This window comes from Cebidichthys violaceus, unplaced genomic scaffold, assembly GCF_023349555.1.
Source record: "Cebidichthys violaceus isolate CVI_PGR_0920_01 unplaced genomic scaffold, fCebVio1.0.p SCAF_9, whole genome shotgun sequence".
Taxonomy (NCBI): Eukaryota; Metazoa; Chordata; class Actinopteri; order Perciformes; family Stichaeidae; genus Cebidichthys; species Cebidichthys violaceus.
The window spans coordinates 7,194,909-7,221,309 of NW_027176975.1; the positions used below are offsets into that span (position 1 = coordinate 7,194,909).

General features: G+C 40.8%; 4 protein-coding genes across 4 annotated transcripts; 2 read left to right on the forward strand and 2 right to left on the reverse strand.

The window, feature by feature from the left end:
- Positions 1-223: 223 nt before the first annotated feature.
- Positions 224-5,183, forward strand: mat2ab (methionine adenosyltransferase 2Ab). The gene is made up of 9 exons (XM_068703559.1): positions 224-479; positions 1,185-1,262; positions 1,359-1,481; positions 1,596-1,708; positions 1,830-1,973; positions 2,061-2,279; positions 2,366-2,548; positions 2,666-2,799; positions 3,380-5,183. Exons 1-9 carry the CDS (start codon positions 389-391, stop codon positions 3,480-3,482), a joined length of 1,188 nt encoding a protein of 395 aa, XP_068559660.1. The 5' UTR covers positions 224-388; the 3' UTR covers positions 3,483-5,183.
- An 8,574-nt stretch (positions 5,184-13,757) lies between these two features.
- Positions 13,758-16,422, reverse strand: cunh2orf68 (chromosome unknown C2orf68 homolog). Its single transcript, XM_068703283.1, has 4 exons — positions 16,218-16,422; positions 15,091-15,224; positions 14,861-15,006; positions 13,758-14,770 (listed from the first exon to the last, which is right to left on the reverse strand). Exons 1-4 carry the CDS (start codon positions 16,325-16,327, stop codon positions 14,648-14,650), a joined length of 513 nt encoding a protein of 170 aa, XP_068559384.1. The 5' UTR covers positions 16,328-16,422; the 3' UTR covers positions 13,758-14,647.
- A 236-nt stretch (positions 16,423-16,658) lies between these two features.
- usp39 (ubiquitin specific peptidase 39) lies at positions 16,659-22,383 on the forward strand. The gene is made up of 13 exons (XM_068703281.1): positions 16,659-16,853; positions 17,177-17,255; positions 17,364-17,458; positions 17,542-17,678; positions 18,497-18,649; positions 18,743-18,968; positions 19,102-19,176; positions 19,480-19,547; positions 19,816-20,004; positions 20,827-20,969; positions 21,179-21,314; positions 21,446-21,532; positions 22,095-22,383. The coding sequence occupies exons 1-13, from the start codon at positions 16,784-16,786 to the stop codon at positions 22,146-22,148; spliced, it is 1,512 nt and encodes a 503-aa protein (XP_068559382.1). The 5' UTR covers positions 16,659-16,783; the 3' UTR covers positions 22,149-22,383.
- A 6-nt stretch (positions 22,384-22,389) lies between these two features.
- Positions 22,390-26,264, reverse strand: sftpbb (surfactant protein Bb). The gene is made up of 11 exons (XM_068703282.1): positions 26,088-26,264; positions 25,857-25,909; positions 25,461-25,535; positions 24,963-25,085; positions 24,724-24,858; positions 24,540-24,620; positions 24,265-24,448; positions 24,017-24,159; positions 23,725-23,805; positions 23,242-23,352; positions 22,390-22,822 (listed from the first exon to the last, which is right to left on the reverse strand). Exons 1-11 carry the CDS (start codon positions 26,137-26,139, stop codon positions 22,784-22,786), a joined length of 1,077 nt encoding a protein of 358 aa, XP_068559383.1. The 5' UTR covers positions 26,140-26,264; the 3' UTR covers positions 22,390-22,783.
- Between the last annotated feature and the right edge of the window lie 137 nt (positions 26,265-26,401).

Sequence of the window (26,401 nt, forward strand, 5' to 3'; positions counted from 1 at the left end):
GACAAATCAACACAGGGTGCAACTAACTCTATTATTACATCACTATTCTCATCACTCTGACTGACAGACACACACACACACACACACACACACACACACACACACACACACACACACACACACACACACACACACACACACACCCTCGATCGGCTCAATGGTATGGTCCACCTCCTCGTGACGTCAGAGTGGCTGACTTCATAGCATAAATAGTGGAGCTCTGCGCCATGAGGCTCAGGCTTAAAGGATCTAGATACTGAGGTACTGGGACTGTAACGCTGGAGAGGAGGGAGAACGCCGAGACACTGCTTGTAGAAAAGATATAACGTTAGCTAGAAATTAACGCCGTAACATTTTAACACACCAGCAACAACCGCTGTTAACGACAATGAACGGGCAGATCAATGGCTTTCATAACTCCCTCATTGACGAGGACTGCTTCTTGTTCACCTCAGAGTCGGTGGGCGAAGGACACCCCGGTAAGACCCTCACCCTACACTCCGCTATTCTGAGTCTGTCTCATGTAATCAGCTAAATGTGGCCCGACGCACTGTAACGTAATATTCCCACGCTTCACTTTTATTTTGAAATAAACTGTAATATAATTACATCATTGAAATGTGAACGTTACGGCCTTTGCCGCTACGCAATGTTAGCTAAGCCAGTGTCGAGTGGACGCGCTGCTAGCTAACTTTAATGTTAGCAAGCTAATCTTAGCTTAATACGTGATGCTATCGCATGTCTGGTCCACTGACGGTAAACTGTTTGTGACAACTGTTAACGTTACATAAATATTATGTTAATTACTATAGAATTCTTTGTTGTAATTGGTAAGCGGTTTCCTGAACGTGCCAAAACGTCCAGGGCCATTCATATGGCACAATGACTGTTAACAGCGTACGGTAGTGGATTGTTCTCTCTCTCTAATGTTTTATATTCGGCAATCAAAGTTGGTTAAATGTTTAGTACTCTTATCACGCATGCCTTTCGGTCCCTAGTAGACTCGCGCGCCCTTGCATCACCACCACATGTGCACATGCTGAAATGGCGACTGTTTAGTCTCTGAGCCACTCCCACTGAGCACGAGAATGACCGGTGGCGCTAACGTGCCAACGTTTAAATTCGGGCCCCGGTTTTGCTACAGTTGCCGGTGTTAAGTTTCATTGTTGTTCTTGTTTTTCCAGACAAGATCTGTGATCAGATCAGTGATGCCGTTTTGGATGCCCATCTGAAGCAGGATCCTGATGCCAAAGTTGCATGTGGTATGCAAAAATGTTTCTTTTTTTGATATTTATGTTTGCTCAAATCAGATGTTTGTATTGACTGTTATTTTCTTGCAACCTTGTTGCCTCATGCAGAGACTGTTGCCAAGACTGGGATGATTCTGTTGGCTGGTGAGGTGACATCAAGGGCCACAGTGGACTATCAGAAAGTTGTTCGAGACACCATCCGCCAAATTGGATATGACGACTCCTCCAAAGGTGTGGCATGTTGTCGTATTTCTGAGTTGTGCTTTCTATTGACTAGTCTGTTGTTGTTGATGATCTGTATCCAAGATGGTGTCTTGATGTGCTTCTGTCTTGTCTCTTGCACAGGCTTTGACTATAAGACCTGTAATGTTCTTGTGGCCTTGGAGCAGCAGTCTCCGGACATTGCTCAGGGAGTTCACGTTGACCGTAACGAGGAGGACATTGGAGCAGGGGACCAGGTCAGTAGTGGCTGTCAACATTTTGGTTGTCCATGTGTGTGCTGTAGTTGGATAACTGTTTTTTTATGGTCTTTAAATGAGACGTATGCTTTTTAAAGAGTGCATGTCTCTTGCTCTGCAGGGCTTGATGTTTGGATACGCCACTGATGAGACTGAGGAGAGTATGCCTCTCACAATTGTCCTTGCCCACAAACTGAATGCTAAACTGGCTGAGTTGCGTCGCAATGGCACTCTCCCATGGCTCCGGCCAGACTCAAAGACACAGGTACAGTTGTTAGACTTGCTTTTAATAACTAGGATAAATTACACTTTTATGTTGGGTTTATCGTTTACATGTTCACTTATTTCACAGGTTACTGTCCAGTACCGCCAGGACCGAGGTGCCATGCTTCCAGTGCGTGTGCACACAATTGTCGTCTCTGTTCAGCATGACGAGGATGTTTGCCTGGAGGAGATGAGAGACACCCTGAAGGAGAAAGTCGTCAAGGCTGTTGTCCCATGCATCTATTTGGACGATGACACAATTTACCACCTGCAGCCCAGCGGCCGATTCGTTATTGGAGGCCCGCAGGTAAATGTCGGCAGGTGTGCCTTTCATAAAAATATTTAGCCTGCGAGTTACTCGTTCACCTGTGTGACCTCTGCTCTTCATCAAAGGGGGATGCTGGCCTGACTGGGCGTAAAATTATTGTTGACACTTACGGCGGCTGGGGAGCCCACGGCGGCGGTGCCTTCTCTGGGAAGGATTACACAAAGGTGGACCGCTCTGCTGCTTACGCTGCACGCTGGGTGGCCAAGTCTCTGGTGAAGGCGGAGCTTTGCAGGAGAGTGTTGGTCCAGGTGAGTGGTAGAACCCACTCTTCATTTAGTGAGAGGGGCTACAAGAGGTTCCCACCTGAAGTATTATGCGTTTTATTTTATTCTTGATATAATACATGTGCGTGTGTGTTGTATTAGGTTGCCTATGCCATTGGAGTTGCCCATCCCCTTTCCATTTCTATCTTCCACTACGGGACCTCCCATAAGAGTGAGAGGGAACTGCTTGACATTGTAAAGAAGAACTTTGATCTCCGCCCTGGAGTCATTGTCAGGTAATGTTAAACCTCTGAAGCCACCTGCTCTCAAAAAACAGATCCATCCGGTCCTGATGCCTTTTTATTTGTCTGTTTTTTTTATTTATTGCCTTGCCCAGGATATAGTCATTTTAATGTACCTTTTTTCCTTTTGCTACAGCTTGCATTTTGTGGCCTTTGTGATCTAAAGCTTATATATTACCATATTGCTTTCTACTCTATGGTATAGCTGAGAAGGTTAGACATGGGGGAATTAGAGAGCAAAAGTCTAATATATTGGGGTAGATGTATGCTACCCTTCTGTAATGAAGCCCTTATAGTTAGATAAGCGTCCTTTTTGTAAATTGTAGAGTGTGGTTTGCAGCTGCATTAACCACACTGCTCAGGGATGAGTTTGGTTGTCAGGGTAAGTGTCAAAGCTTCACAAATCCCTCTTAATCAGCTGGTCTAACAAATCACATGTAAAAATGTAATTCTTTTGGTGGCACTCGACACTCCCAACCGGCTAATGTGAGCGCTGTGCCTGTGTGAGCATGATTGTGTGCATTTGAGGTCGCTGCGTGTGACTGCTGCTAAGTATGTTGATTATGTATTCCAGGGAGCTGGATCTGAAGAAGCCCTTGTATCAGAGGACCGCAGCCTATGGCCACTTTGGCCGAGACTCCTTCGCATGGGAGGTGCCCAAAAAACTCAAATACTAAACATGTTAAGCTTTTCCCCCCCAGGCCTGTTGGTGTATACTACAGAGAAGCCTCCAAGGTTCCGGGGGTGAAATGCCCTTATCTCTCTCATAGTAATGGTGTCCTTTAACACATGACTCCCTTTCTCACTCAAACTCCCTCCTTGTCTTCTTGCTGTTTTCTGCTGGTTGCGGTATCATAGTGGGTCGTAGCAGGCATGGCTCAGAAACTTTATGTTTAAGGAATTGGATGGGTTCCATGAACTCGTGCACCACAGTACTTCATGTTCACGTCTTGAGGTTCCCCTGATTCTTGCCGTGATAGACCCTGAATAGCTGCATTGAGTAATTCTCCATTTGGCATTCCACACCCGTTAATATCGTCAGTCTTTTATTCGCCGTCATGGCAATGGCATATTGGGCTATAAGCCATACCCCTCTTAATTTTCTGGTGCTACTGATGAAAGGAGTCTGCGCAACATCTTTCAAAACCATTTAGAAGCATAATTTGATAGTCAGGGGTTCTCTGATCTGGCACCTTAAATGGTTTAGTGTCTTGCTAAACATTCCTCCTTTTGTCAATCTGGTACAATAATTCCCTGACCCAGTCGGTGTTGTCCTTTTTGTTAGCTTTACTTCTGCGAGGATGCTAGAATGGCATAATTTAAAATTGAAAGGTTGTTGCTGTTTTCACACAAAAAAAATGCTATGCATTTCACGCTAATGGGAGAACCAAATCCTAATTATTGAAGCTCTCGAAGGATTATGAATCCTCAGACCGTTGCTGTTTTCTGACGTCATACAGAAAAGTCAGAAGCTGCTATATCACTGCTCTGGTCTGCAGAGGTTTTTGTCATACTTGAAAATAATGGCAAAATTGGATGATTATGCATTTAAATTAAATTTTAAAACGAGTCCTGTTTTTAAATGTAGTTTCACTAGCTTTTTATGGTTTGAGGTGACGAATGGCCCTTTTACTCCTTAAGTATATGGATGGCAGGTGTAGCTACAGAGAAACCTGGTCTCCGTCTTTGTCCTTAATGGAGTGTTCTTTGCCACAGAGTCTTATTAACTTGAAGTCAAACCTCAACACTATTTATTTGTTCTCTGAAACTCTGCGTGGATACAGAGAAGCAGATGTTTCAGAAGGCAGCTTTAAACATACTTGGCTATTGAGTCTTGAATTCCTTTTGACTTGATCACGTTTCAGTGTTTGGCTTGAGGCCCAGAGTGTTCTACAGAAAAGCTTTGGGCCGCCTCAATCCGAAAGTGTCACTGGCTACTGTTGGTGACTATTTTACAACCTTTTTTTTTTATATATATATATATCATTTTTGGACGACAGATCCTATTTTTAAGTGGGTTGGTTTTGAAATCCAATTAAAATCTCTGGTGCAATTCTTTAGCTCTTACCTATCCTCAGTGGAATGGCAACATTTGGCTGGTGTTGTACAGAGAAACCAGCCTTGTTTACGCAGCCATCCCATCTGTGAGATAGGTTCAAGTTTTGGTTTTGTTCCCCTTTACCACCTTGAGGTCACCCCGTTGGCTTCCGTAAGTGTAGGAGTGCCTTTTCTATTTCCTCTACTCCAATTTGCTTTTCTCCCTTCCTGCCAACATGCGCTCAACTTCCAGAGGAACAAGTAGCTCATACTGTATTGTGCTTAATGTCTAGACTGGGTAGTTTCTTTATGCTCTGTAATAAACAACTACTCCTTTCAAATGTCTGTCATTGATGTTTTTTTTTGTTGTCATAAAATTTAGTTTTCCAGGGGGAAAAAATGTGATAGTCTTTGTTTTAACTATTTACTTATTAAGTTTCTCTAAAGTTCCCATAAGTTTCTATATTTATCAGTAATAAGACAGTTTGGTAGCTCAAACACCATGTATCTCTACAATAATGGCAAATATACCGCCCTATAAATGGTGAGATTACCTGTCTCCATTTTGCACCTGAGGTAGAGAGAAGTGTGCCTTTATTACTGTACTCTTTACTACTCTATGAGCATACTGCAGATATGGCTTATAGCCCACCTGTAATAAGAAATGCCACTGCTTGAAATACTTTTTGTGAATGTGGTGGTATCCCTCCAAATCTCTTAGACAGTCTATGCTCCTAACATAACACCTTTATGTTTGGGCAAACATTCTGCTTTTTAAATATTGTGTGTCAAGGTTAATGGACAAAGACATACAAGTAGGTGTCAAAATAAATCAAAGATTTGAGACGCCTCTAGTTGGAGTTATCAGACAGCTGTGTTCCAAAACCCTGGCGACCTTACTGTTTAGCATACCAGAAAAAAAGCTGGTATATCCCAATAGCTAGAGTTTTAAATGATGCAATGCCAGGGTAGGTAGGTAGGTAGGTAGGTAGATAGATAGTGACTTTATTGATCCCCGCGAGGGGAAATTATTAAGTTGCAAGCAGCAAGGATGTCCTACTGCATCCAGTTGCAAGATAAAGTATGCAACTTAGAATGCAGTGTCTGTTTTACCTGGCAAGAATTCGATGATCGTATATTGAAGACGGAGGTGATCTGTAAATTGTCCCTACTGTAACGAATGGTCTTACATGGACATAAAGCATATTGCGCCATAAAAGTATTTGGTTTTGTCTGTTAAATCACATACATTACAATGTTATCAGTTCTGAATTTTAAAAGAACAACTTAATGTCTGCTCTGTGTACTAAAACTGAGAAAGCTATTACTGCTGCTGGCTTACAGTTTAGTCTCCCCTTTGAAATTAGGCTTTAGATTTCATGAAAATAAGTGAATATATTGGCACTTCGCTGTGCTTTAGTCCCAAGTTACTTTGCTTAATCTCAAGTGTGTCCCATGAACTGAATTGTTATTCACCAACATGTGTTCAAGTTGTTGCTAAACTATTTTAGAAACATTAATTTCCATACAAAATGACTTTGAAGTGTAATTTCCCCGAGGATACTGTTACGCATAAGATCAAACACTGGAAACTCCCCATTTTTCTCCATAATGGCGTTCATAAAAAAATGACATGCAGCCGCTAGATATTCTTGAGAAGCTTTTCTGCTTCGTGAGTCTAAAAGGTGGGGATTTTTGCAGAATGCGTGCGCTACTCTCTGGTATGTAAGGTGAAAGGGTTTATGTAACAGTTGTTTTGCAATCATCAGCCGGGCCATTATTGAGGCCTTGGTGTGTCTTGCCGGAGGGGAATAGTTGGAAGAAGGTTTCAGGGTTGTAGGTCGGGTAAGCTTCTTTCCCTCCTGAGCAGCTGCTTGACCCTATAATGAAAAGGTCAGTATACTTTTAGTGTGATAGGTATACAAGCTCCTGGAGATTAACAGCACAGCCAGTTGGCTTTGTGTTCAAAGAAGGCTTTTCCCGTTGAATTAGTTTTCTCAAATTGTATTGTAAAAGTTGAGGTTGCTCTCAAGGTTGGCTCCCAGGTCTTTTTTGTTTTTCCCAGTATGAATTGAGCACCGCAATTAGTTAATTAGAATGTGACTGGGACAGACGTTAGGAGTCCATTTATTGTTGCACTCTTTACCAACAGCCCTTTTTCATTCAACATCCCCCTTTTGAGACGAGGCCTAGTCTCTGCTTCCAATAATGAGTCAGCATTAATGCTCTTTATGTGACACCAAATACCCAGCTTTCAAAACACACATTGATTACATGATTAAACATGTTTTATCTTTTTTTGTCCCATTCATTTCTTAAGTCAAACATTGTGTGACATTAGTGATATACAACTGTTTTCAGTAACAAGGTTAACATGTGGCTCGTGTTTCACAGATGCCTAATTAGATGCCTGATTTGAACCAGTATTTTTTCTCTGATCACATTTTTAAAATGACTTTAAAAAGAAAAAGCTCAAACTGACAAGTTAGATACTCATCTCACAGAATGGCATGCGGTCAATAAAGAATCATATAATCAGACGTACATGTAGATTTTATAGGCCCGTGGCATACCAAGCCAACCTGCAGATGCCAGCAGATATGGTAATAGGTAAGTTATTCAAAGGATCTTGAAAGGTGAATGCAGCTAACAACAGGGATGACTGGACAGGATTCTTAAGTGACCTTTATCTAGATTAATAGAGGAATTCAAATGGGACAAAAGTGAACCTTGACTGATAACGGAGATCACACACACTTTGTGGCCATTTGCAGTTCACAGTTCTTCATCAAGGACATTTGGCCCATTGCCATTTTAATATTGTAACCTATAAGTACAAAGGGCTCTCGGAGGCCTTGGTGTAAGCAAACAGTCATGTAACATAACAATAAAAAATATGGGTGGAGGAAATAGAGCAAATGGCAGAGTGTGACTAAGCAGTTTCTCAAGGTAGATGCTAAGCAGAGAAAATGTCAAATAAAAATGACTTCACACTTTCAGCAAACTGCTGGAGTCTCCTCAAACATGTAGCGGTAAAGCATTTTCAGAAGATCTCTGCTATTTAAAATCTTTCACACAGATGAACCCGGCAGCAGCATAGCAGTGTACTTAAATGGCATCAGAAGTGCAGACACATAAATTCATAAAATATTTATAAATATTTGGTGCTTGTTGGTAGTTGGTACACTCCATTCATGACAGACACTACAATTATTATATACAGCTGGGCAGCATGAACAATGTCAGATGCCAGTGGGCATTTTGTTTTACGATCAACACATTCCTGGACTAAATTGAATATTAACAATAGTTGAGATGGTCCCTAAAATACTAAATTGACAGATACAATAAACACAAGGTACTGCACGGTATTCTGGTGTGCATAGTTAAACCCTTATAGGCCAGCAGCTAATTCAAAAGACTGCTACTTGAACTTTAACAAAGAACATGCTGCCGCTCTTCTTAACTCTGAGATACATTTCTCAAATGCTTGTGTGGCCTTAAATTAAATCCTACTAATCTTAGGTCATTTAGAACGGGTCTGGTTTGTTCCAACAGGATTTGAAGCTATGTTTGCTTAAGCAGAGTTTAATTTTTTTTGGAAAATATTAGCCAATAGTAATGCACATTAGTAAAATTTCCAGTGCATACAAAGAAGTTGAGCCAGTGAGCTTTTTCACTAGAATTAGTTTTATTACTGTGATACATAAATCTTGCAGCTTTGTAAATCAATGAGCGGCTGATTTTGGGGTCTGCACATCTGATCGCCGCCCCGTAAGCATTCGTTTTAGTGCTATGGAGACCTGCATACTTACAGGAACCTTTAGCTCCCATGGCAACACCAAGGACACAGATAGGATGAAACACGCTTACTTTGATTGTATTGTTTTATTTTCATTCATAAGTTGTCATGGTCTTGGGTTTATTGTTTAGTCTCCTGTTGTTGAAATTCACTCCTCATGTATCATGTTTGATTTTACTTCCTTTTTTATTTTTCCAACATTTTTGATTGTCTGCCCTGATCAGTTTCACCTGTCCCTCATTAGTCCTGCACTGCCTCGCCTCCTGCTCACCTGTCCTCAATTCCCTTGTTAGTCAGTCACTATTCATACCACCTGATTTACTTTGTTCTTTTTTGGTTTCGATGTTGGTTGTTGAAAGGATTTTTTGTTTGCCTGTATCTGCTAGCTGTATCTGTCTACCCGTTTGACTCAGTGAGCTTTTTGTGTGATTAGATTATCATCACTGAATCTGCCAGTTATTGCATTCTGCTTTTGGCAGTTGAATTACAAACTCAACATACGTCTATGCAAGCTGGCTTCAGAAATAATGTCTGGAAGTACTTCTGGTCTCGGAGAGCTGGCCCGGCTCATTTCAAAAAGTACGTCAATAAAGTTATAGTATATCAAGCTGTGTTCATGCTCAAGTAACATCATCAAATTTAGACCTCAAGTCCTGTCTGCAGTTTGACCACTGCAGCTGTGCATTTTCACTACCACATTTGCTCAGTCAAACGTCTATATTTAACTCTGAATGGTCAGGGGACGTTAGTCTTCCACAGCCTTGAATGGGCACGATCATTCACAAGTGCACCAGTATCCCAGTACTGACAGAGGCAACTGTAATAAAACTCTGGGAAACTGTTCCTCAAGAGCATTGCACTACACTCGCTCTCCAAGGTAACCACGTGCTGACAAGGCATCAAACTTTAACTTGCACAAGAACTGCAGCATAAGTCATTTGGGCTGAAAAACACCTTTTTGTGGCACATACAGGTTAGATGCAAATTTCTAGTTTATTTTTGTTTCTCCTTAACAAAATCAGACAGACAATTATTCCCACAACAAAGAGCTGAGAGGACACCACCTGCTCACATCTGGGACCAAAACAAAGCACTATACGGACACCTAAACACAGCATGGCAGTGAGACCAAGCACTTGTTCTAGACTGAGAGATTTTTCTCACAGCCAACACACACTAATAAGGAGCCCAACAGTGTAGAGAGTGGTCATGGTGTAAAGGGCAGAAGCAGGTCAGCACTTAGTTGAGGTCAGTGGAGTTTCTTTCAAGGGTTGGGTGACAGCTGATGCTATATCTGTGTGAGTCTGCTGTTGCTCTACTGTACTTTTGCAGGAAAGTGAAATTAAAGCCACACATTGCTCTTTAAGTTTTTTTTACTACGATCCCATTTCTCACCTAGTTTTTAACGTTGGTGCACTTAAAACTGCTGTTGGTTTAGCAGGCTTTCTTAAAGTGAAAATGTAGACTTAAGAGAAGGCAAACAATGTTGTCTGAAAACTGTTTTTTCACAACTTGTCTTTTTAGTGTTTTTTTACATTGGGTCTAAAGGGTTTATACATTCGCTTTTACTGTATTTGACTATTTTTATAGTCTAATGATGAAATTTAGTTAAAATAGTGCTATGCAAACATTTTATAAATTCCTTCCAACTTGCCCTAATTATAGCAATAGCTTTTTCATTCATACTGCCTTTTTGCATAGCCTACATGTTTTAACAATGTCAAATATCCAATAAAAAATGAACCATAACCATCTACATGTTAAGTATATTCTGAGTTTCTTAACACTGTATATGTGATTTGGGTGTGTTAAAAAATTACACCGTATCATAACGATCTTCTGTTACAAAGGTGCATCGGATTACACCCTTTGAATCAACCTTTGTCATTGTCAACTCCACAGTCATGCAATTGTGTAGTCCTGGAGAGATTCCAAAATTGGATCTAGACTGTTTTTAAATTACATTACACTTCATTTGTCATTGAACCCAGCCCAGACTACCGTCTGTACAATGTTACGAAACGTCCTTCTTGGAGATTACTTCACCTGGTTGAGTAAATTTAAAAGCCACTTACAAAAACGGTCCAAATCAACGTGTTTATACATGTTGATCCTTTTAAAAACTCCCTAATGTATGTTTCGTTGCACATGTTGTCTAACTGGAAAAATGTTTTATGTAAGATCTAACATATTACACAATATTCACATATTGCCATACATAACTGCCAGCCTGCCTGTCACAACAGCTACCGTACATGTTCAGGTTCAGTAAATTGCAAATTTTCAGGCTTTCAAAACATCCCACTATTGTTTCCTGGGCGTGTATAACTGCATGACAAGTTGTGCTTATATAACATTGTTTATATGAATCTGCACTGAGAGGGGAAGGTGTGAAGGTGTGAGTTGTGATTGGTCATTTTCAGCCAATTGAAAAGTGGTGAAACTGGAGATAATCTGTCACATGGGAATGTGTCTCCCCTCTAATAACCTCAGTCACATGATGACAGGAAGATGAAAAGTGAGCTGGAGAAGGGTGTAGACAACCTAAAGGGGAGTGTCTCTGTTTCACCAATAGCATAGCAGAGGCTGCTCCTTGACTAGGCTTTGCATAACACTGTGGGGACTTGGCCCGCCATGTGGTCACAGGATGAAGTTTGCATATTTTTATGCATTCATGAAAACAATGAATTAATCCCCTAGTACGGTGTGGATCGCCAGCTTGTCTGTCCCATTGTCAACTCAACAAGCCTGGGGTGGTAGTGGAACTTTGTTTTTCAACGTTTCATCATGGGGATGGGGAGTACTTGTCAGCCATGTACAGTTGTGGTCAAAAGTTTACATACACTTGTAAAGAACATAATGTCATGGCTCTCTTGAGTTTCCAGTTATTTCTACAACTCTGATTTTTCCTCAGAGTGATTGGAACAGATACTTCTTTGTCACAAAAAAAACATTCATGAAGTTTGGTTCTTTCATGACTTTATTATGGGTTAACAGAAAAAGTGATCAAATCTGCTGGGTCAAAAATATACATACAGCAGTGCTAATATTTGGTTACATGTCCCTTGGCCATTTTCACTTCAATTAGGCGCTTTTGGTAGCCATCCACAAGCTTCTGGCAAGCTTCTCGTTGAATCTTTGACCACTCCTCTTGACAGAATTGGTGCAGTTCAGTTAAATTTGATGGCTTTCTGACATGGACTTGTTTCTTCAGCATTGTCCACATGTTCTCAATGGGATTTAAGTCAGGACTTTGGGAAGGCCATTCTAAAACCCTAATTCTAGCCTGATTTAGCCATTCCATTACCACTTTTGATGTGTGTTTGGGGTCATTGTCCTGTTGGAACACACAACTGCGCCCAAGACCCAACCTTCGGGCTGATGATTTTAGGTTATCTTGAAGAATTTGAAGGTAATCCTCCTTCTTCATTATCCCATTTCCTCTCTGTAAAGCACCAGTTCCATTGGCAGCAAAACAGCCCCACAGCATAATACTACCACCACCGTGCTTGACGGTAGGCATGGTGTTCTTGGGGTTAAAGGCCTCAACTTTTCTCCTCCAAACATATTGCTGGGCATTGTGGCCAAACAACTTGATTTTTGTTTCGTCTGACCACAGAACTTTCCTCCAGAAGGTCTTATCTTTGTCCATGTGATCAGCAGCAAACTTCAGTCGAGCCTTAAGGTGCCGCTTTTGGAGCAAGGGCTTCCTTCTTGCACGGCAGCCTCTCAGTCCATGGAGATGCAAAACACGCTTGACTGTGGACACTGACACCTGTGTTCCAGCAGCTTCTTATTCTTGGCAGATCTGCTTTTTGGTGGTTCTCGGTTGACTCTTCACCCTCCTGACCAATTTTCTGTCAGCAGCAGGTGATAGCTTGCGTTTTCTTCCTGATCGTGGCAGTGACAAAACAGTGCCATGCACTTTATACTTACAAACAATTGTTTGCACTGTTGCTCTTGGGACCTGCAGCTGCTTTGAAATGGCTCCAAGTGACTTTCCTGACTTGTTCAAGTCAATGATTCGCTTTTTCAGATCCATGCTGAGCTCCTTTGACTTTCCCATTGTAGCGTTTGTGGGCGTTTGTATCCAATGAGCCCTATTTAAATGGCCTCAGAGAAGTCACCAGCTGTAGTCACTCATAATCACTCACAAGAAGTTAAGAGGCCATGCTATGAAGCTCATTTCATTGACACAACTTTCTAAGTCACCAAAATTGCTAATTCATGTTGCTGTATGTATATTTTTGACCCAGCAGATTTTGTCACTTTTTCTGTTAACCCATAATAAAGTCATGAAAGAACCAAACTTCATGAATGTTTTTTGTGACAAAGAAGTATCTGTTCCAATCACTCTATCAGAGAAAAATCAGAGTTGTAGAAATAACTGGAAACTCAAGAGAGCCATGACATTATGTTCTTTACAAGTGTATGTAAACTTTTGACCACAACTGTATCTGTCTGATGAGACAGCGATGCATTTAGCTTGTGCACAACTGCTGGTGTCTACATTTGAAAGGGGAATGCTGCCCTTTTTAAGAACTCATTTTTGGTTATCTGTGTGTCCCCGGGCCGTTCTGTCAGTATTTGTGATCTCGCCAAACTAGACAGTCCTCTCCTTTACATACATTTTGTAGTAGATGACAGGCATGTCAGTTTCACATAGTCAAAGAATTTCAGTAGAGGGGGGCTACACCCCTGGCTTGTTCTAACTTGCTGGGTTGGTCCCAGCAGGGAAAACAGGTTAGCAAGGCTACAGGTTGGAAGGTAGTGAAAGCAATGAAATAATGGCTGACACCAAAATAGAGTTCCAAGATTTAGCTCTCCAGTTTCTTTATACTTTTCGAAAAAACAAGTAGTGCCTGAAGTGTCCTTGTGACATTTCAGAATAATTGACAATAACTGGTAATGTCTTGTGAATAGAAAATGAGTTTGGCTATGTTTTCCCTCATAATTATAACACACTGTTACTATGCACTACTTATTGCCAAAAATCTAATTTGATGAAGGATTTAGACAAAAGTTGAGACACACAGATGATAGGCCTGCAGATTTGAAACGCTGATTCATACTGCCACCTGCTGAGGACATGATGTGAAACACTTCAGTCAACTGCATTTGACAATAGTATTGTGTTGTATCCCCAATACTGTTTTTACAACACATCAAGACACTAAGAAAAAGCATTCACATTTTATGGCTGTTCAATTCCACAAGTGCACATCCAGACACAATTGGACAGTAATAAATGGCTTTTATATATACGTGTCATTTGTTTTGTAAGTAAAGACTCATGTCCTCAAAAAATATTCAGTATCAAAAATAAAAGTATTTCAAAAATCCAAAATAAATTAGAATACTCAAAACAATGGAACACAGTTGCCACACAAACACATTATCATGGCTACAGCCACACTGGAAACAAATCTATATTCTCACATTTCTAAACATATAATCACTGACAGACCGATGTTCCGTTCACAGCATTTTACCAAAAAAAGGATTAATCTTATTTATAAAAGCTAGATCTTTGTAAACACAAAAAAAAACACAGGACATGTTCAACAGAGGAGGGAGGTTATCAGTGCTCTCTGTCAAAGAGTACATATTCCTTTTCTGGATTTAACTGTTACAAAGCAACAATATAATTTCATAGGTCCAGTCCAACTTGAAGGTGTACAATGTGTCCTTAAACTTATGAATGAGGGTGTGAGGTAACAATACAAGGTGAGAAACATGTAGTAAATATGAACCTGACAGTCAACTCCCAACCACACTGTCTTTGATAAGTGCTGTTCCTTCTCCTTCAAAAACAAAGGACGGATTCACTGTGGGTCATCCAGTTGGATCTCTGTTGATAGTCACTGTACATGATCCCAGAGTCCTCGATATGTCCCCAACACTGTCAACAGCGTTAACGCTATGCAGAGGTGCAGAAAAAAGTATTGCTCCTCTTTGCCAATTGCCCCTCTGTCATCATAGTCAACTGTTTGAGAATATCACTCAACGTTTGTCTCGTCTTTTGTCAATTTCCTTCCGAATTCGAGCCTCTAGAGCTGCCCTCATGGCTGAATCCAGGATGTTCTTCTCTGCGACACGATCCACCACCTTCTCAGGCTTATCCTCCTGTAGAAACAGAGAGAGCATGAGGTAATTAAGCCCAAAATCAAATAGATCAAAGAGACAGAAATATCAGTCAAAGGGATCCGCATTAACCTTGTGCACCAGGATGGAGGTAAGGGTACCAGAGTCCGCCTGATAGTCGAGCCAGAAGAGTTCAGTACCATGGGTCTCTGTCTCTGTGCTTGACCCACTCTCATTCGACTCTTCAGCCTCAGCACCGGCCCCTGGCTCTGATTCATCTGGAAAATGAGCGCACACACATGCATGTTATTTACTGGATTTACTGTTGGCAAATGCATAATAACAAAGTGCATCAAACTTACGTCTGCGTCGAGGATGGTACACTTGGATATCAGGCCGCCGGGGTCGTCTCGGGGTGGTGGTGTTCCTCCGCCGCTGAAGCTCTTTGGCTTGCTTTACTTCTTTGGCTTGCTTCACCTCTCTATCATAGTCGTCTCTTGAGAAGCCAAGAAATCAATTTTATTGCTTTGAAATGTACAAAATATCATATGACTTTCAACAACATGCAGTTTAACATATCTCTGAACTTCTAACCTAGTTTGTTAAACAGAAATAAGGTCCTGTTATTGTTTTACTGCAGTTTGTATAAGGATTATAAGTAGCAATCCTGTCTCCCGAAAAACAAACAAAAAACTATTCAATAGATCAATAAGTCTAAGGATACATGCAGGAAGTTGCTTCACTGCAACTCTATTCTTTTTCTACCATCAAGAAAGTATGGTCAGAGTCAATCAATTTGATGTCTCATAATTTCTTCTATATTTTCTTCTTTAGTGAAATGCATTTCAGAAACAAACGAATTTTGGCATTCCCCAATTGCATTTATCTTTGCATACATCTATGATGTGTGAATGGTTAGCAGCAAAGGAAAAGGCTTTATTCTTTCTCACGGTCATGCATTACGTACCCGTACAAATCTTACACTATCACCAACCAGTAGAGACAGCAAATATAAGGAATCAATATCAGGCAGAGTGTTAAATACCAGAATGTGAGGTAAAAGGTGCTTTGTACTTTGTATTTATTTATCCATTTATCATGAATCATGAGGGTCCTGTCTGAAAAACAGGTCCAGCCGAATCGCCTGTTCTTTTGATAGTTAATGCTAACTTTCATCTGATAACAGTATGCAGCACTGACTCAACCCGTGTACTAACTGGATTCTTTGCAATACGCAGTTAACTAAATATATGATATTTCCTCCAGTGTATTAAACCAAGTATAACTTTGACCAATGCGACATTTCTTTGTATTTTTGTTTGGAGCGTAAGAGAATAAGTTACCACCACTGGCCTTTCCTTCACCAACAGATCAACTTCTACACATAATTGAGTAGTTGCAACTCTGAAGACTGAGGCTGGATGATATAACCTGGCTAACGTGCTAGCTAACGTGACTAGCTTTGGCTAACGGTAGTTGAGGCAATCACCTAGCAATCTGGTTCCTCCGGATATGGTGCAGGAAGCCGTGGCTCATGTCCAAGCGGCCGCTACGTTTGTATTTCAGCTCATTCTGATCATCGTCTCCTAAAATATCCATTTTAACAAACAGTTCCAGCTCGGTGACAGTATGTGTGAGCTTTTGATTGCAACATGCAGACCCACAGGCACCAACTGACAAAAAGCTAACGTAACATGCTAGCTAATTGTAAATTGTTGTCCAAATGTAACAATCCCGGAGTTTGCCAATGAATAATAGATAAAAAAAATACACATTGTTTTAATAGAGAAAACATTTTTTGGACAGACCCAGACAGAACATTAACAGAAATTAAATATGAATATATATATATATGCTTGTTATCACATTGGTATTGTTTTCGATGTAGCTAGCTTTAAACTCCGGGATACTTTTTAGTCTCCTGTTTGGTAGTTCGACGTAAAGCCGCTCAACCACCGCGAGTTTCGACGCGCACGGTGCTCGACCCATTCATCTCTTCCAAATAAACGTGTGTCTTCTTCGCTGTTTTGACATTACGCTCGCTCGCTAGCTGCAATGATGGTTTCTCTGAAGCGAGAGAGAGAGGCTGAAGTGGAGGAGGACGATGATGACGACGAAGGCAGAGGTAACGTTGCGTGTATTTACTGGTAACGTCTGTGCTACGTTTGGTTAGCAGGTAGCCCACTACTGCTACCAGGAGCCAGATAAAAGTTAGTTCGATTCTATTCACGGGTCTGTTCAGTCACACAGGCCAACAAGCACCACTACAGTATACATATTTAACTAACTAAAACAAACGAACCGTCCTAATATCACTGTAAATATAAAACCCATCATCTGCAAACAACCTGAGTGCTATGTTGGTTAGCCTGTTTAGCTAGTTTACATTCAACCGGTTGAACACAATCTGGTCCGACTCTGTTCGTTTTGTTTCACTTGATGTTGCAGTGGCAGCCAAAATGGGCCGAGGACGTGTAATAGAAGACCGGAGAAGCCGCCACTGTCCTTACCTTGACACCATAAACAGGCAAGATACAGTTGAATGTGCATAGCTAATGTCAGTGCTAAATGCTAGTTAGCCCTGTCCTCCTATAGCTCTTCAGCTGATTCCCAGGCTTTTCTGTCTATCCACCAGGAGTGTGCTGGACTTTGACTTTGAGAAACTCTGCTCCATCTCTCTCTCCCACATCAATGTCTATGCCTGCCTTATATGTGGGAAATACTTTCAAGGTAGGTGAAAGATCTGACATTCAACCAGGGATCAAACACCTTGTTGTCCTTTGACAGATTTAAACATGTATGTGTCCTTGTAGGTAGAGGTTTGAAGTCCCATGCCTACACGCACAGTGTGCAGTTCACCCATCACGTGTTCCTCAATCTGCACACTCTCAAGTTTTACTGTCTGCCGGACAACTACGAGATCATTGACTCTTCACTAGAAGACATCACCGTAAGTAAAGTCGTGCTGTTACAAGACGATGGCATGTCATTATCATACTACGTTTAATTCATTTTTATGCTCAGCACCCTCACAAATAAAAAGCCAAATTTACATCCCACTCTTACTGTTATTTTTGGTAGAGCTGAGAGGTAAATAATCACTATAATATTGATATTGTGTTGTAACACTACCGTATTTTCCGCACTATAAGGCGCACTTAAAAGCCTTTAATTTTCTCAAAAAACGACAGTGCGCCTTGTAATCCGGAGCGCCTTATATATGGATCAATTGGTTAATTGGTTGATCCATACTGGTTGTACACGGCGCTCTGTCAAAATGTTTCAGTACGACTGGTAAACTACAAAGCCGCACCGCTTGCAGCATTACGGCTACCGTAGTCAGGGGCGTCGCCGAAGTAATAGCGGTAAACACCGGTACTGTGCTGTAGTGGCTTCTATTCTATGCGCCTTATAATCCGGTGCGCCCTATATATAAAACAGTTCTAAAATAGGCCATTCATTGAAGGTGCGCCTTATAATCCGGTGCGCCTTATAGTGCGGAAAATACGATATATATTTAGGAGTTGTTGATATTTTGTATTGGGGTCATCTGATCCTGGTTCAAACAATTGCACTATAGTCAAGTCGTACAATATTCATATCTTCTTTGCATGAGACAGCATCATGCTCTGACAGCATAAAATATATATATTTTTTGAAACCACAGAGGGTCATACTCAGTATCACATTGTCAGTATTGAGGTGCTGCATCAAAAATACTGTACTGTACTTTTGTATTTGTAATCTGTTGACACTTCCTCTCTACAGTATGTGCTGAAACCAACTTTCACCAAGCAGCACATTGGAGGGCTGGACAAACAGGGTAAACTATACCGAGCCTACGATGGTACGACCTACCTGCCAGGCATTGTGGGCCTGAACAACATCAAAGCCAATGACTACGCCAACGTGGTCTTACAGGTATGAATAGCTGCCACAGTGGACCGTCTCTGGACTTTGTCATAAAGGTTTTAATCGATCCCAACCATTTCATGTTTGCCTCTTCTACACAAGGCTTTTTCCAATGTTCCACCGTTGCGAAACTACTTCCTGGAGGAGGAAAACTACAAAGAAATCCGCAGGCCACCGGGGGACATCATGTTCCTCTTGGTGCAGAGGTTTGGTGAACTGATGCGCAAACTGTGGAATCCAAGAAACTTCAAGGCTCATGTGTCTCCACATGAGATGCTGCAGGCTGTTGTGCTGTGCAGCAAGAAGAACTTCCAAATTACCAAGCAAGGTAATGCTTTAGTTGCCATAAACTGAAACTGCAGTACTGTATGACGCTTCTGCAGATCTCAGATAGGCTTTTAACACATTCTGCTCTCTGGAAACTAGGTTGTGCTGCTGATTGATTGTTTTCTGTTGTGCAGGAGATGCTGTGGACTTCATGACGTGGTTCTTGAATGCTCTGCATGGTGCTCTTGGAGGCACAAAGAAAAAAAAATGTGAGTCGGAAGAGAATCTAAATGGCCTTATCCCCAATAGTTAGGTCATAATATATGCAATTAAAGTCTTTAATGTGATATTTAGATCGCTATTTGGTATGATAATGGTAAATGTTTCTGAGATGAAGAAAGAAAAAAAACACTGATACAGTTTTATACCAAATGTGAATGGTATTTTTTTTTTTTCTTCAAATTTCTCCTGGGTCGAATTTAGTTAGTCTTAGCATGTCAAATGTTTCATGTATTATTGATTGTTAAGATGTGAATTAACCTCTGCCCACATTTGTCTTTCTGCCCTCATAGCAATCATCGCAAAAGCATTTCAAGGCTCCATGCGGATCTTCTCGAAGAAACTTCCACATCCAGATTTAGTGAGTTTACTGCTTGTGTTAGGAAATCATTTATTGACATCTGGAATATGAATGATATGGTTTATTAAATTATTTCACCAGTTTTGTTATATAATAATAATGATACTTTTTTAAAGGCCTCTTTTCCTTCTGAATTGATTTTCTTTTCAAATGAAGGTTAAAAAAAACATATTTTACTTACTTTGCAAACAGACAATTAGTGATTTACTGTGTGTACTATTTCAGGTGAAAACATGATTTTAAGTCCTTTGTTGTTTTTATTTCCCAGACACCAGAGGAGAAACAGGCATTGCTCGTGACAGAGGAGTACCAGGAGCAGATGTCTGAGTCCACCTTCCTGTTTCTCACCCTTGACCTCCCAACAGCTCCACTGTACAAGGATGAGAAGGAGCAGCTCATTATCCCGCAGGTCCCTCTCTTCAACATCCTGGGCAAGTTCAATGGCAACACAGAGAAGGTACTGATTTTCTTAAATATAATGAGGAATATACAATTTAAAAAATCGTAAAAATGTTTTAAAGCAATGTTGCAAAGCAGTAATCTAAACAGAACGATGTGGTGTCTCTGAATATTGTTGGCCCAAAACTGGATGAATACATTTTGACATCGTCATACCCTGTGGTGTTTTTTAGGCAAAAAAAAACTACTTTGGACAAATGCAACAAAAAGAAAATTACAAATTTACGTAACGCACTGTGTCACACTTCACACACAGTTTAGCACAGCTGATAATCTGACTGGGTACATCGGAATCATATACATCTGTTCTCTTGAATTTGCTGTTAACGGCTCATTATGCTGTCAGTTTGGATAACTATATGTCGTCTGCTGAGCAAGCCCAATTTTACCATGTTGTCCTTTTGGTTTCATGTTTGATAATCCTCTCAGAAAGATGCTTCTCTGGCCGGGTACCATCCCCTCATATCAGCCCACGCAAGAATCAAAAGAAGCTATTTCTCTGACGAGCTATTATTTCTCCTGGAGAACAACTCCACGTTAAATCTGTGATTTGAGTTTTTCTTCAAAAGGCACACTTTCACATGTGTGCTGTAGAAGAGAATTCACATCGTTGATGGTGTCCACAGTTGCTATCTTCTTAAAAAAAACAATACTAACTTCTGACAATTACCAACAAATAACTACAACAGTGCTTTGCAAAAAGACAATCAAATTGCAGTGTGGCGATCAGCCACACATCAAATCTGTGCCATCCACTCTCATTTTTGTTTGTTTTTTTACTGAGCACCCGTGCATGCTCTCCCGTCTCATTTACATTCAGGAGTACAAAACCTACAAAGAGAATTTTCTCAAAAGGTTCCAGCTGACCAAACTGCCTCCGTACCTCGTCTTTTGCATCAAAAGATTCACCAAGAACAACTTCTTTGTGGAAAAGAACCCCACGATTGTCAATTTCCCTATCACGTAAGTGTTGTTCTATACTGTAAGACGAAATAAATAGCATCGATCAAAGTGCCGAACAGAACCATGAAGTGCATGTTGATAGTAGTAATGAATGGTTGTTTTTATTATTGTGTAATGTAACTCTTGTGAGATGCCGAGGACATGTGTATTTTGTCCTCCGTATGAATATGCACTTTGTTTATGTTGTCACTTTGTATTTGCTTCGACAGGAACGTAGACCTCCGTGAGTACTTGACAGAAGAAGCTCAACTTACAGAGAAAAACACAACTTATGACCTTGTTGCCAACGTAGTGCATGATGGGAAGCCCACCGAGGGAGCGTACAGAATACATGTTCTGCATCATGTAGGTTGCAGCCAGATATTTCTGAAATGATCTCTGGTGGCATTAGTATCAAACAATGTATCAAATTCTATCTGGCCAAGGGAGTGTTGTGTTGTTACACGTTCAAATAATCTCCTTTTGTGTTTAATCAGGGAACCGGGAAGTGGTATGAGATGCAGGATCTGCAGGTGACTGACATTCTGCCCCAGATGATTACACTGTCGGAGGCCTACATCCAGGCAAGTCTTCCAACGCATTCTGAGCATGTCGCAAATGTAATTGTTGCAGAGGCGTGGCTCCATATGTCTCTGTGCAATATGAAGTGACATCAAAAATTCATCACCTTTTCATCTGATGGCACTCGCATGCACTGTTTAAGGTGCATTGAACTTGTAATCCTGGGGAGTAATAGTAGTGATACGAACAAAAATAATGAATAAATCATATTACTCCTTTCAACTTCAATTCAGTTTTGTTCTTTGCATATATGAATTTAACTGTTGTGCGATGGGTTTTTGTAAAGCTATTCATATGAAAGAGTCATGTAACTATATCTTCAATACCATACCTCCCTAAAGAGCTGCTGAAGAGAATTTAATTAATCTGGTGTTTCAGTGGGGATTTTTGCTGATAATTATTAGGGAAAAAGTATTATGAGTTTTTGTAAAAGGATACAAATATACCCTAGCGTTCAAAAACCTGTATCAGTTGAATCCTTTTTTTCATACCACATTGCAGTTTTAAATCAAGTAAAACATTGTCTTAGAACGTAACGAGGGTTGTTTTTTCTTTCTCTCTTAGATCTGGAAGAGACAAGAGACAGACGATGACACAAACAACCACACAGGGGTGTAAGTGAGGCAGTAATCTCCTCAGTGTGAATGGCCACAGGTGTTGTCCTCATTTTGGAAATGAACTGGCTATTTAAGTGATTAAAGATAACAACAGATTCTAGAGAGAGTGGTAAAAGAGCATCAAGATGTAGTCTTTATCACCACAAAAAGCAAATAAATGTAAATGACTCCCATGATTTTTTTCACTGTTTTATGTTTTCACCATGTGGATGTTTCCAAATAAACAAACTCCAGGACACGTGTGTCTGTTGACTTTTAATGAAGGTTTAGGAATTGTCATTTGTATGTGCATATTTGCACCAGGGATCATAGGGTAATATTGTAATAGAATAATAGTCTTTCATACATACTGACAGCTCATCCTATGTCATGAAAGGTTTTTGCAATTTCACATTCATAATGATATATTTAGCAATCTACAGATTAGTACTGCTCATGAAACCGTTAATCACTGCACAAACTGATGTTTCAGACTGAAACCCAGCCCTCAGTCTTCATACAAACCGAATCATTTCAGGATCAATATTTATGCTTATTGAACAAAATAGCATGACATGAATTTCCCCAAAAAGAAGAGTTGATCAGTGCAATACATTTGTAAAAAGAAAGTAGTTATATTTGTGCTGGCAGTTTGGTTCACTCCTTCCACATGTACTTCTCACAGAAGGCCTGGTTCTGCAGATAAAAACAGAAATAGGATGTGAAACAGAAATTGAATTATTCACAAAATCACATTAATACTTTAAACTGTTTCAAGTAGTCAGCTGGTCGGCATAGTGGGGGAAGAGACCCATGTGTGCTTATATGGTGTCTCTTTAGACCAGAGTAGTTCTAGCGCCAGATTACTATAAATACAGTATGACTTAGTTATTCATCATGGAACTCAATTTTGAAAACAATCATACAGTAGACTCAACATAATAGGAAGAACAGCCGAGAGTTTATCAAGTCCTGCAGGTGAGAAAAGCCTGGGGCAGGTTTGATGTGTTGTGAAATATCCTTCTCAATATGTGTGATGATTTGGTTTACCACTGCTACAAATGGCAAATCCATTACGCATGTTGTACACTGCAATTTTCTTGAATTTAACTTACGCCACACTTCTGAGCAGTTTGAATGTCTTTGCACCAGTAGCTCGGCCCCCAAGTACAACGATTCTTTCCCAGCGGCTCCAACTTCTTCTTTGCAACACACAGATCAGCTCTCTGCGGGACGGATGGGCCGAAAGAACGTGTGTTCATGAGCATTCAAGTGGCTTCACTGTGATTAGTGTTGCGTGGACCAGAGCCCATCATACAGTTGTAAATTATGTTAGTAAATCAACAAAAGTTTATGCATTTTTTTAAGCCACCATAAGAAGTGCGCTGCTGCAAGGGATAAATATTCGTAAAATTCACGTCAGTCAGTGAGCTAATTTCAGCCCCGGTGAAGGTGTGTAGACCTGCTGACCTTGACTGCTCCACCATTTACTGCAGACTAATCCTCTAATGGATCTGTAGGACTGTGTGACTTGTGGATATGGGAGTTAACTCTTTGTCCCTGCAGTGAGAAAGATTGTTAAAAGTGTTTAATCTTACTTCACAAGCATGTTGGGCATCCATCTGGTTTCCCAAAACCTTCTGCAGTCTGGAGCTGTAGATTTTGATGAAAGCCTCACACTGAAAAGAGCACAACAGTTGCATAATTTTATGCTATGTGACAAAGACATTTTTGCTTAGTCTACCTTATTCAAACTGCCAAAATCACTTGAATTTAAGGAATAAACGAGGAATGGTCATACATTCTTTAGTTATAGTGATTTGTGAATGATTTTAGTTAGTTTTTGAGTGCTGAGGGATATTTAGAGTGAGTGGGGGCTGATGGTCAGACCTTGGGGATAGCATTTGGGTGAAGGACACACACAGACTGGAGGAAAGAGGAAGTCTGAGGTTCGGTGGCGTTGAGACCGAGGTGAAGGCGGCTCAGCACAGCTAGCGTGCGGCAAAACTCACAATCCGAGGGGAGGGACAACTCTGGGGAATCAGCAGAGCGTTAGACTTGTTGGTGGAGGGTTGATTTTCACATCAAACCATGAGCAAATGCTGGCCTAATGTACTAATTATAAACATGCGACTGACCTGGAACAGGCTGCTCCTTGAACAGACAGACGTGCAAAAGAACACATATTGTGTGAGGTGCTGCAGACGATAAGAGGAATTCGACTATCTGCGTCCCATATTTGTCGACAAAATCATCACATTGATCCTTATAGCTCTGTGGTAGGAGATGACAGACCTCTTCCATGATCTTCATCAAAGCATCCTGCAGGGCAGAGAAGATATTTACATGATGTGGTGTACGGTGAGGGATATGTGCCTGATTTAAAACAAAGTGATAGAAATAAAAGCGTCACCTCAGTCATATTCTTGGGCAACAGGGTCTCCAGTTTATTGATAACAAACAAACACAGGCTGCAAGCTGGGTTGAACTGCCCCTAGAGAGAGAGAGAATACTCTGATAAGAGGGACATTTGAAGTATGAAAATACAAAGTTTTAATTTCAAACTTTCATTTTAACATCAACTTCTGCTTTCTCACACTAAAGTGGGTTCCGGTGGCTGAGCCGAGTTTAGAGCCGGACACGCCTGTGTTGGTGGCGTGGTGGGAAAGTTTCAGCACTTCCTCCTTGTGGGCAGCACAAAGTCCAAAAACCATACAGGTTTCTCCTGGTTTCTACAGAAACACATTATCTTGTTTAAAATGTGATCACTGAAGGCCAAAGTGTTAATTCTTTTTCCATGTGTCTATGAAGAAGCCTAAATAGCGGGTAAACTTACCAGGTGACCAGGTGTCTGCTGCAGGACTTTCGGCAAATACACCTTCACCTGTGAATCACACTCTGAGGCCTGTTCTCTTGGGAGGCGTTGGCACAGAGCATGCAAGGTTTCATACACAGTCTCCTGCAAAGGCAGAGTAGTTAGTGTATTGTCTATGTTGTGGCAAGAGTACGGAGTGTCGACTTGGCAAAGTGTAAAGTAACAGTACAAGCAAGCGTGTACAAAATAGCTTGACAAACGTAAACATTAGTGATGGCACATTTCAACGCCCTGGCATTCGAAGGTCGGCATTTCTTTCATTGAATATTTTCTTGAAACAGGCGACTACCTCAATATAAACTTTCATTTTAAGTTTTAAGTTTTACAGACATTACAGGGATTACAGGGTGTTTTTGCCAGTTTCCTGATTAACCAATTCCCGAAACCTAGCAGGAGTGTCCAGTAACAGGAAGTGAAAGTAAAGTGAAACTACACCGAGTAAGCCATCAACATCCTCACCTTGGCATCTCTGCTGGAAATCATGTTGGCGGACAGCTGGATGACCTGGCTGCACTCTGAACACATATCTAATGTCTAATAAGGAGAAGCCACAGTGCGATTATTTATTTGGCCTTGAATATTTCGTTTAAACATAAAGCAACTGTCAAAGACGGCACTTTAAAAAAAAAATGATTGCAAAGAAATGTTTGTTTCTGAAGCCCAGTGACTATGTGTCAATAACATCACCTTTAATGAATAACTATTTTACACACACAGATGCTTTAGCATTGTTCTTGCACAGTTCAGTGTGGACAGTACGTCTATTTGTGATGTGTTCTTTTTTAGAATGAATCTAGTGTTGGTATGGTGGCCTTTGAAACAAAATGGTGAAAATATCGAGAATAAAAGTCTTACCAGTGATTTCTGTTTGATGAGTGAAAACGGGTCTATGATGAACCTGCAGTCTCCTTTAAAACAGAAAACGTACAATTCTGTTCAATACTTTAGCTCTGGTCAGTATACAGCTAACGCTACACCCTTTTTAAATGTAAGTGGTCATAAATCCCACGATAACACCCCGATCTTTGGCATCATAATTAATAAAAACATGTCAGGTGACAGTGATGCAGTACATGTCCATCTTACCGGGCCACAGAGACACCGCGAGGACCACCAGGATAAAACCAGATGCTGACATGGTGTGAAGGTGCCCAAAGCGATATGATGCGCAGATTATTTTGTTTACTGGTTTATTATAACCATTGGTAATTACATCCGTGCTGCTGTTCTTCTTCTCGGCGGTTAACAAAAAGCGTATTAGACGCAACCTATGGGTGCATCAGCGCCACCCCCTGCTTCTGAACGTGGACTTCCTGATCCACTGGACCGGTTAGTTAGTACATACTGCCTCCTGCTGCCCGTACAAAGTACGTACTATCAACTTTTTATTTCCAGACACG

Bases quoted from the DNA above. Each gene is read 5' to 3' on its own strand.
- mat2ab (XM_068703559.1), top strand. From the start codon at position 389: ATGAACGGGCAGATCAATGGCTTTCATAACTCCCTCATTGACGAGGAC. The intron at 1,263-1,358 runs GTATGCAAAAAT...TGCCTCATGCAG, and splicing joins TGATGCCAAAGTTGCATGTG to AGACTGTTGCCAAGACTGGG. The intron at 2,800-3,379 runs GTAATGTTAAAC...TATGTATTCCAG, and splicing joins CGCCCTGGAGTCATTGTCAG to GGAGCTGGATCTGAAGAAGC.
- cunh2orf68 (XM_068703283.1), bottom strand. From the start codon at position 16,327: ATGGATATTTTAGGAGACGATGATCAGAATGAGCTGAAATACAAACGT. The intron at 15,007-15,090 runs GTAAGTTTGATG...CTCATTTTCCAG, and splicing joins GTACCATCCTCGACGCAGAC to ATGAATCAGAGCCAGGGGCC. The intron at 14,771-14,860 runs GTTAATGCGGAT...CTGTTTCTACAG, and splicing joins CCTCCATCCTGGTGCACAAG to GAGGATAAGCCTGAGAAGGT.
- usp39 (XM_068703281.1), top strand. From the start codon at position 16,784: ATGATGGTTTCTCTGAAGCGAGAGAGAGAGGCTGAAGTGGAGGAGGAC. The intron at 17,459-17,541 runs GTAGGTGAAAGA...GTGTCCTTGTAG, and splicing joins ATGTGGGAAATACTTTCAAG to GTAGAGGTTTGAAGTCCCAT. The intron at 20,005-20,826 runs GTACTGATTTTC...ATTTACATTCAG, and splicing joins TCAATGGCAACACAGAGAAG to GAGTACAAAACCTACAAAGA.
- sftpbb (XM_068703282.1), bottom strand. From the start codon at position 26,139: ATGTCAGCATCTGGTTTTATCCTGGTGGTCCTCGCGGTGTCTCTGTGG. The intron at 24,449-24,539 runs GTGACGCTTTTA...TCTGCCCTGCAG, and splicing joins TGCCCAAGAATATGACTGAG to GATGCTTTGATGAAGATCAT. The intron at 24,160-24,264 runs GTCAGTCGCATG...CTGATTCCCCAG, and splicing joins CAAGGAGCAGCCTGTTCCAG to AGTTGTCCCTCCCCTCGGAT.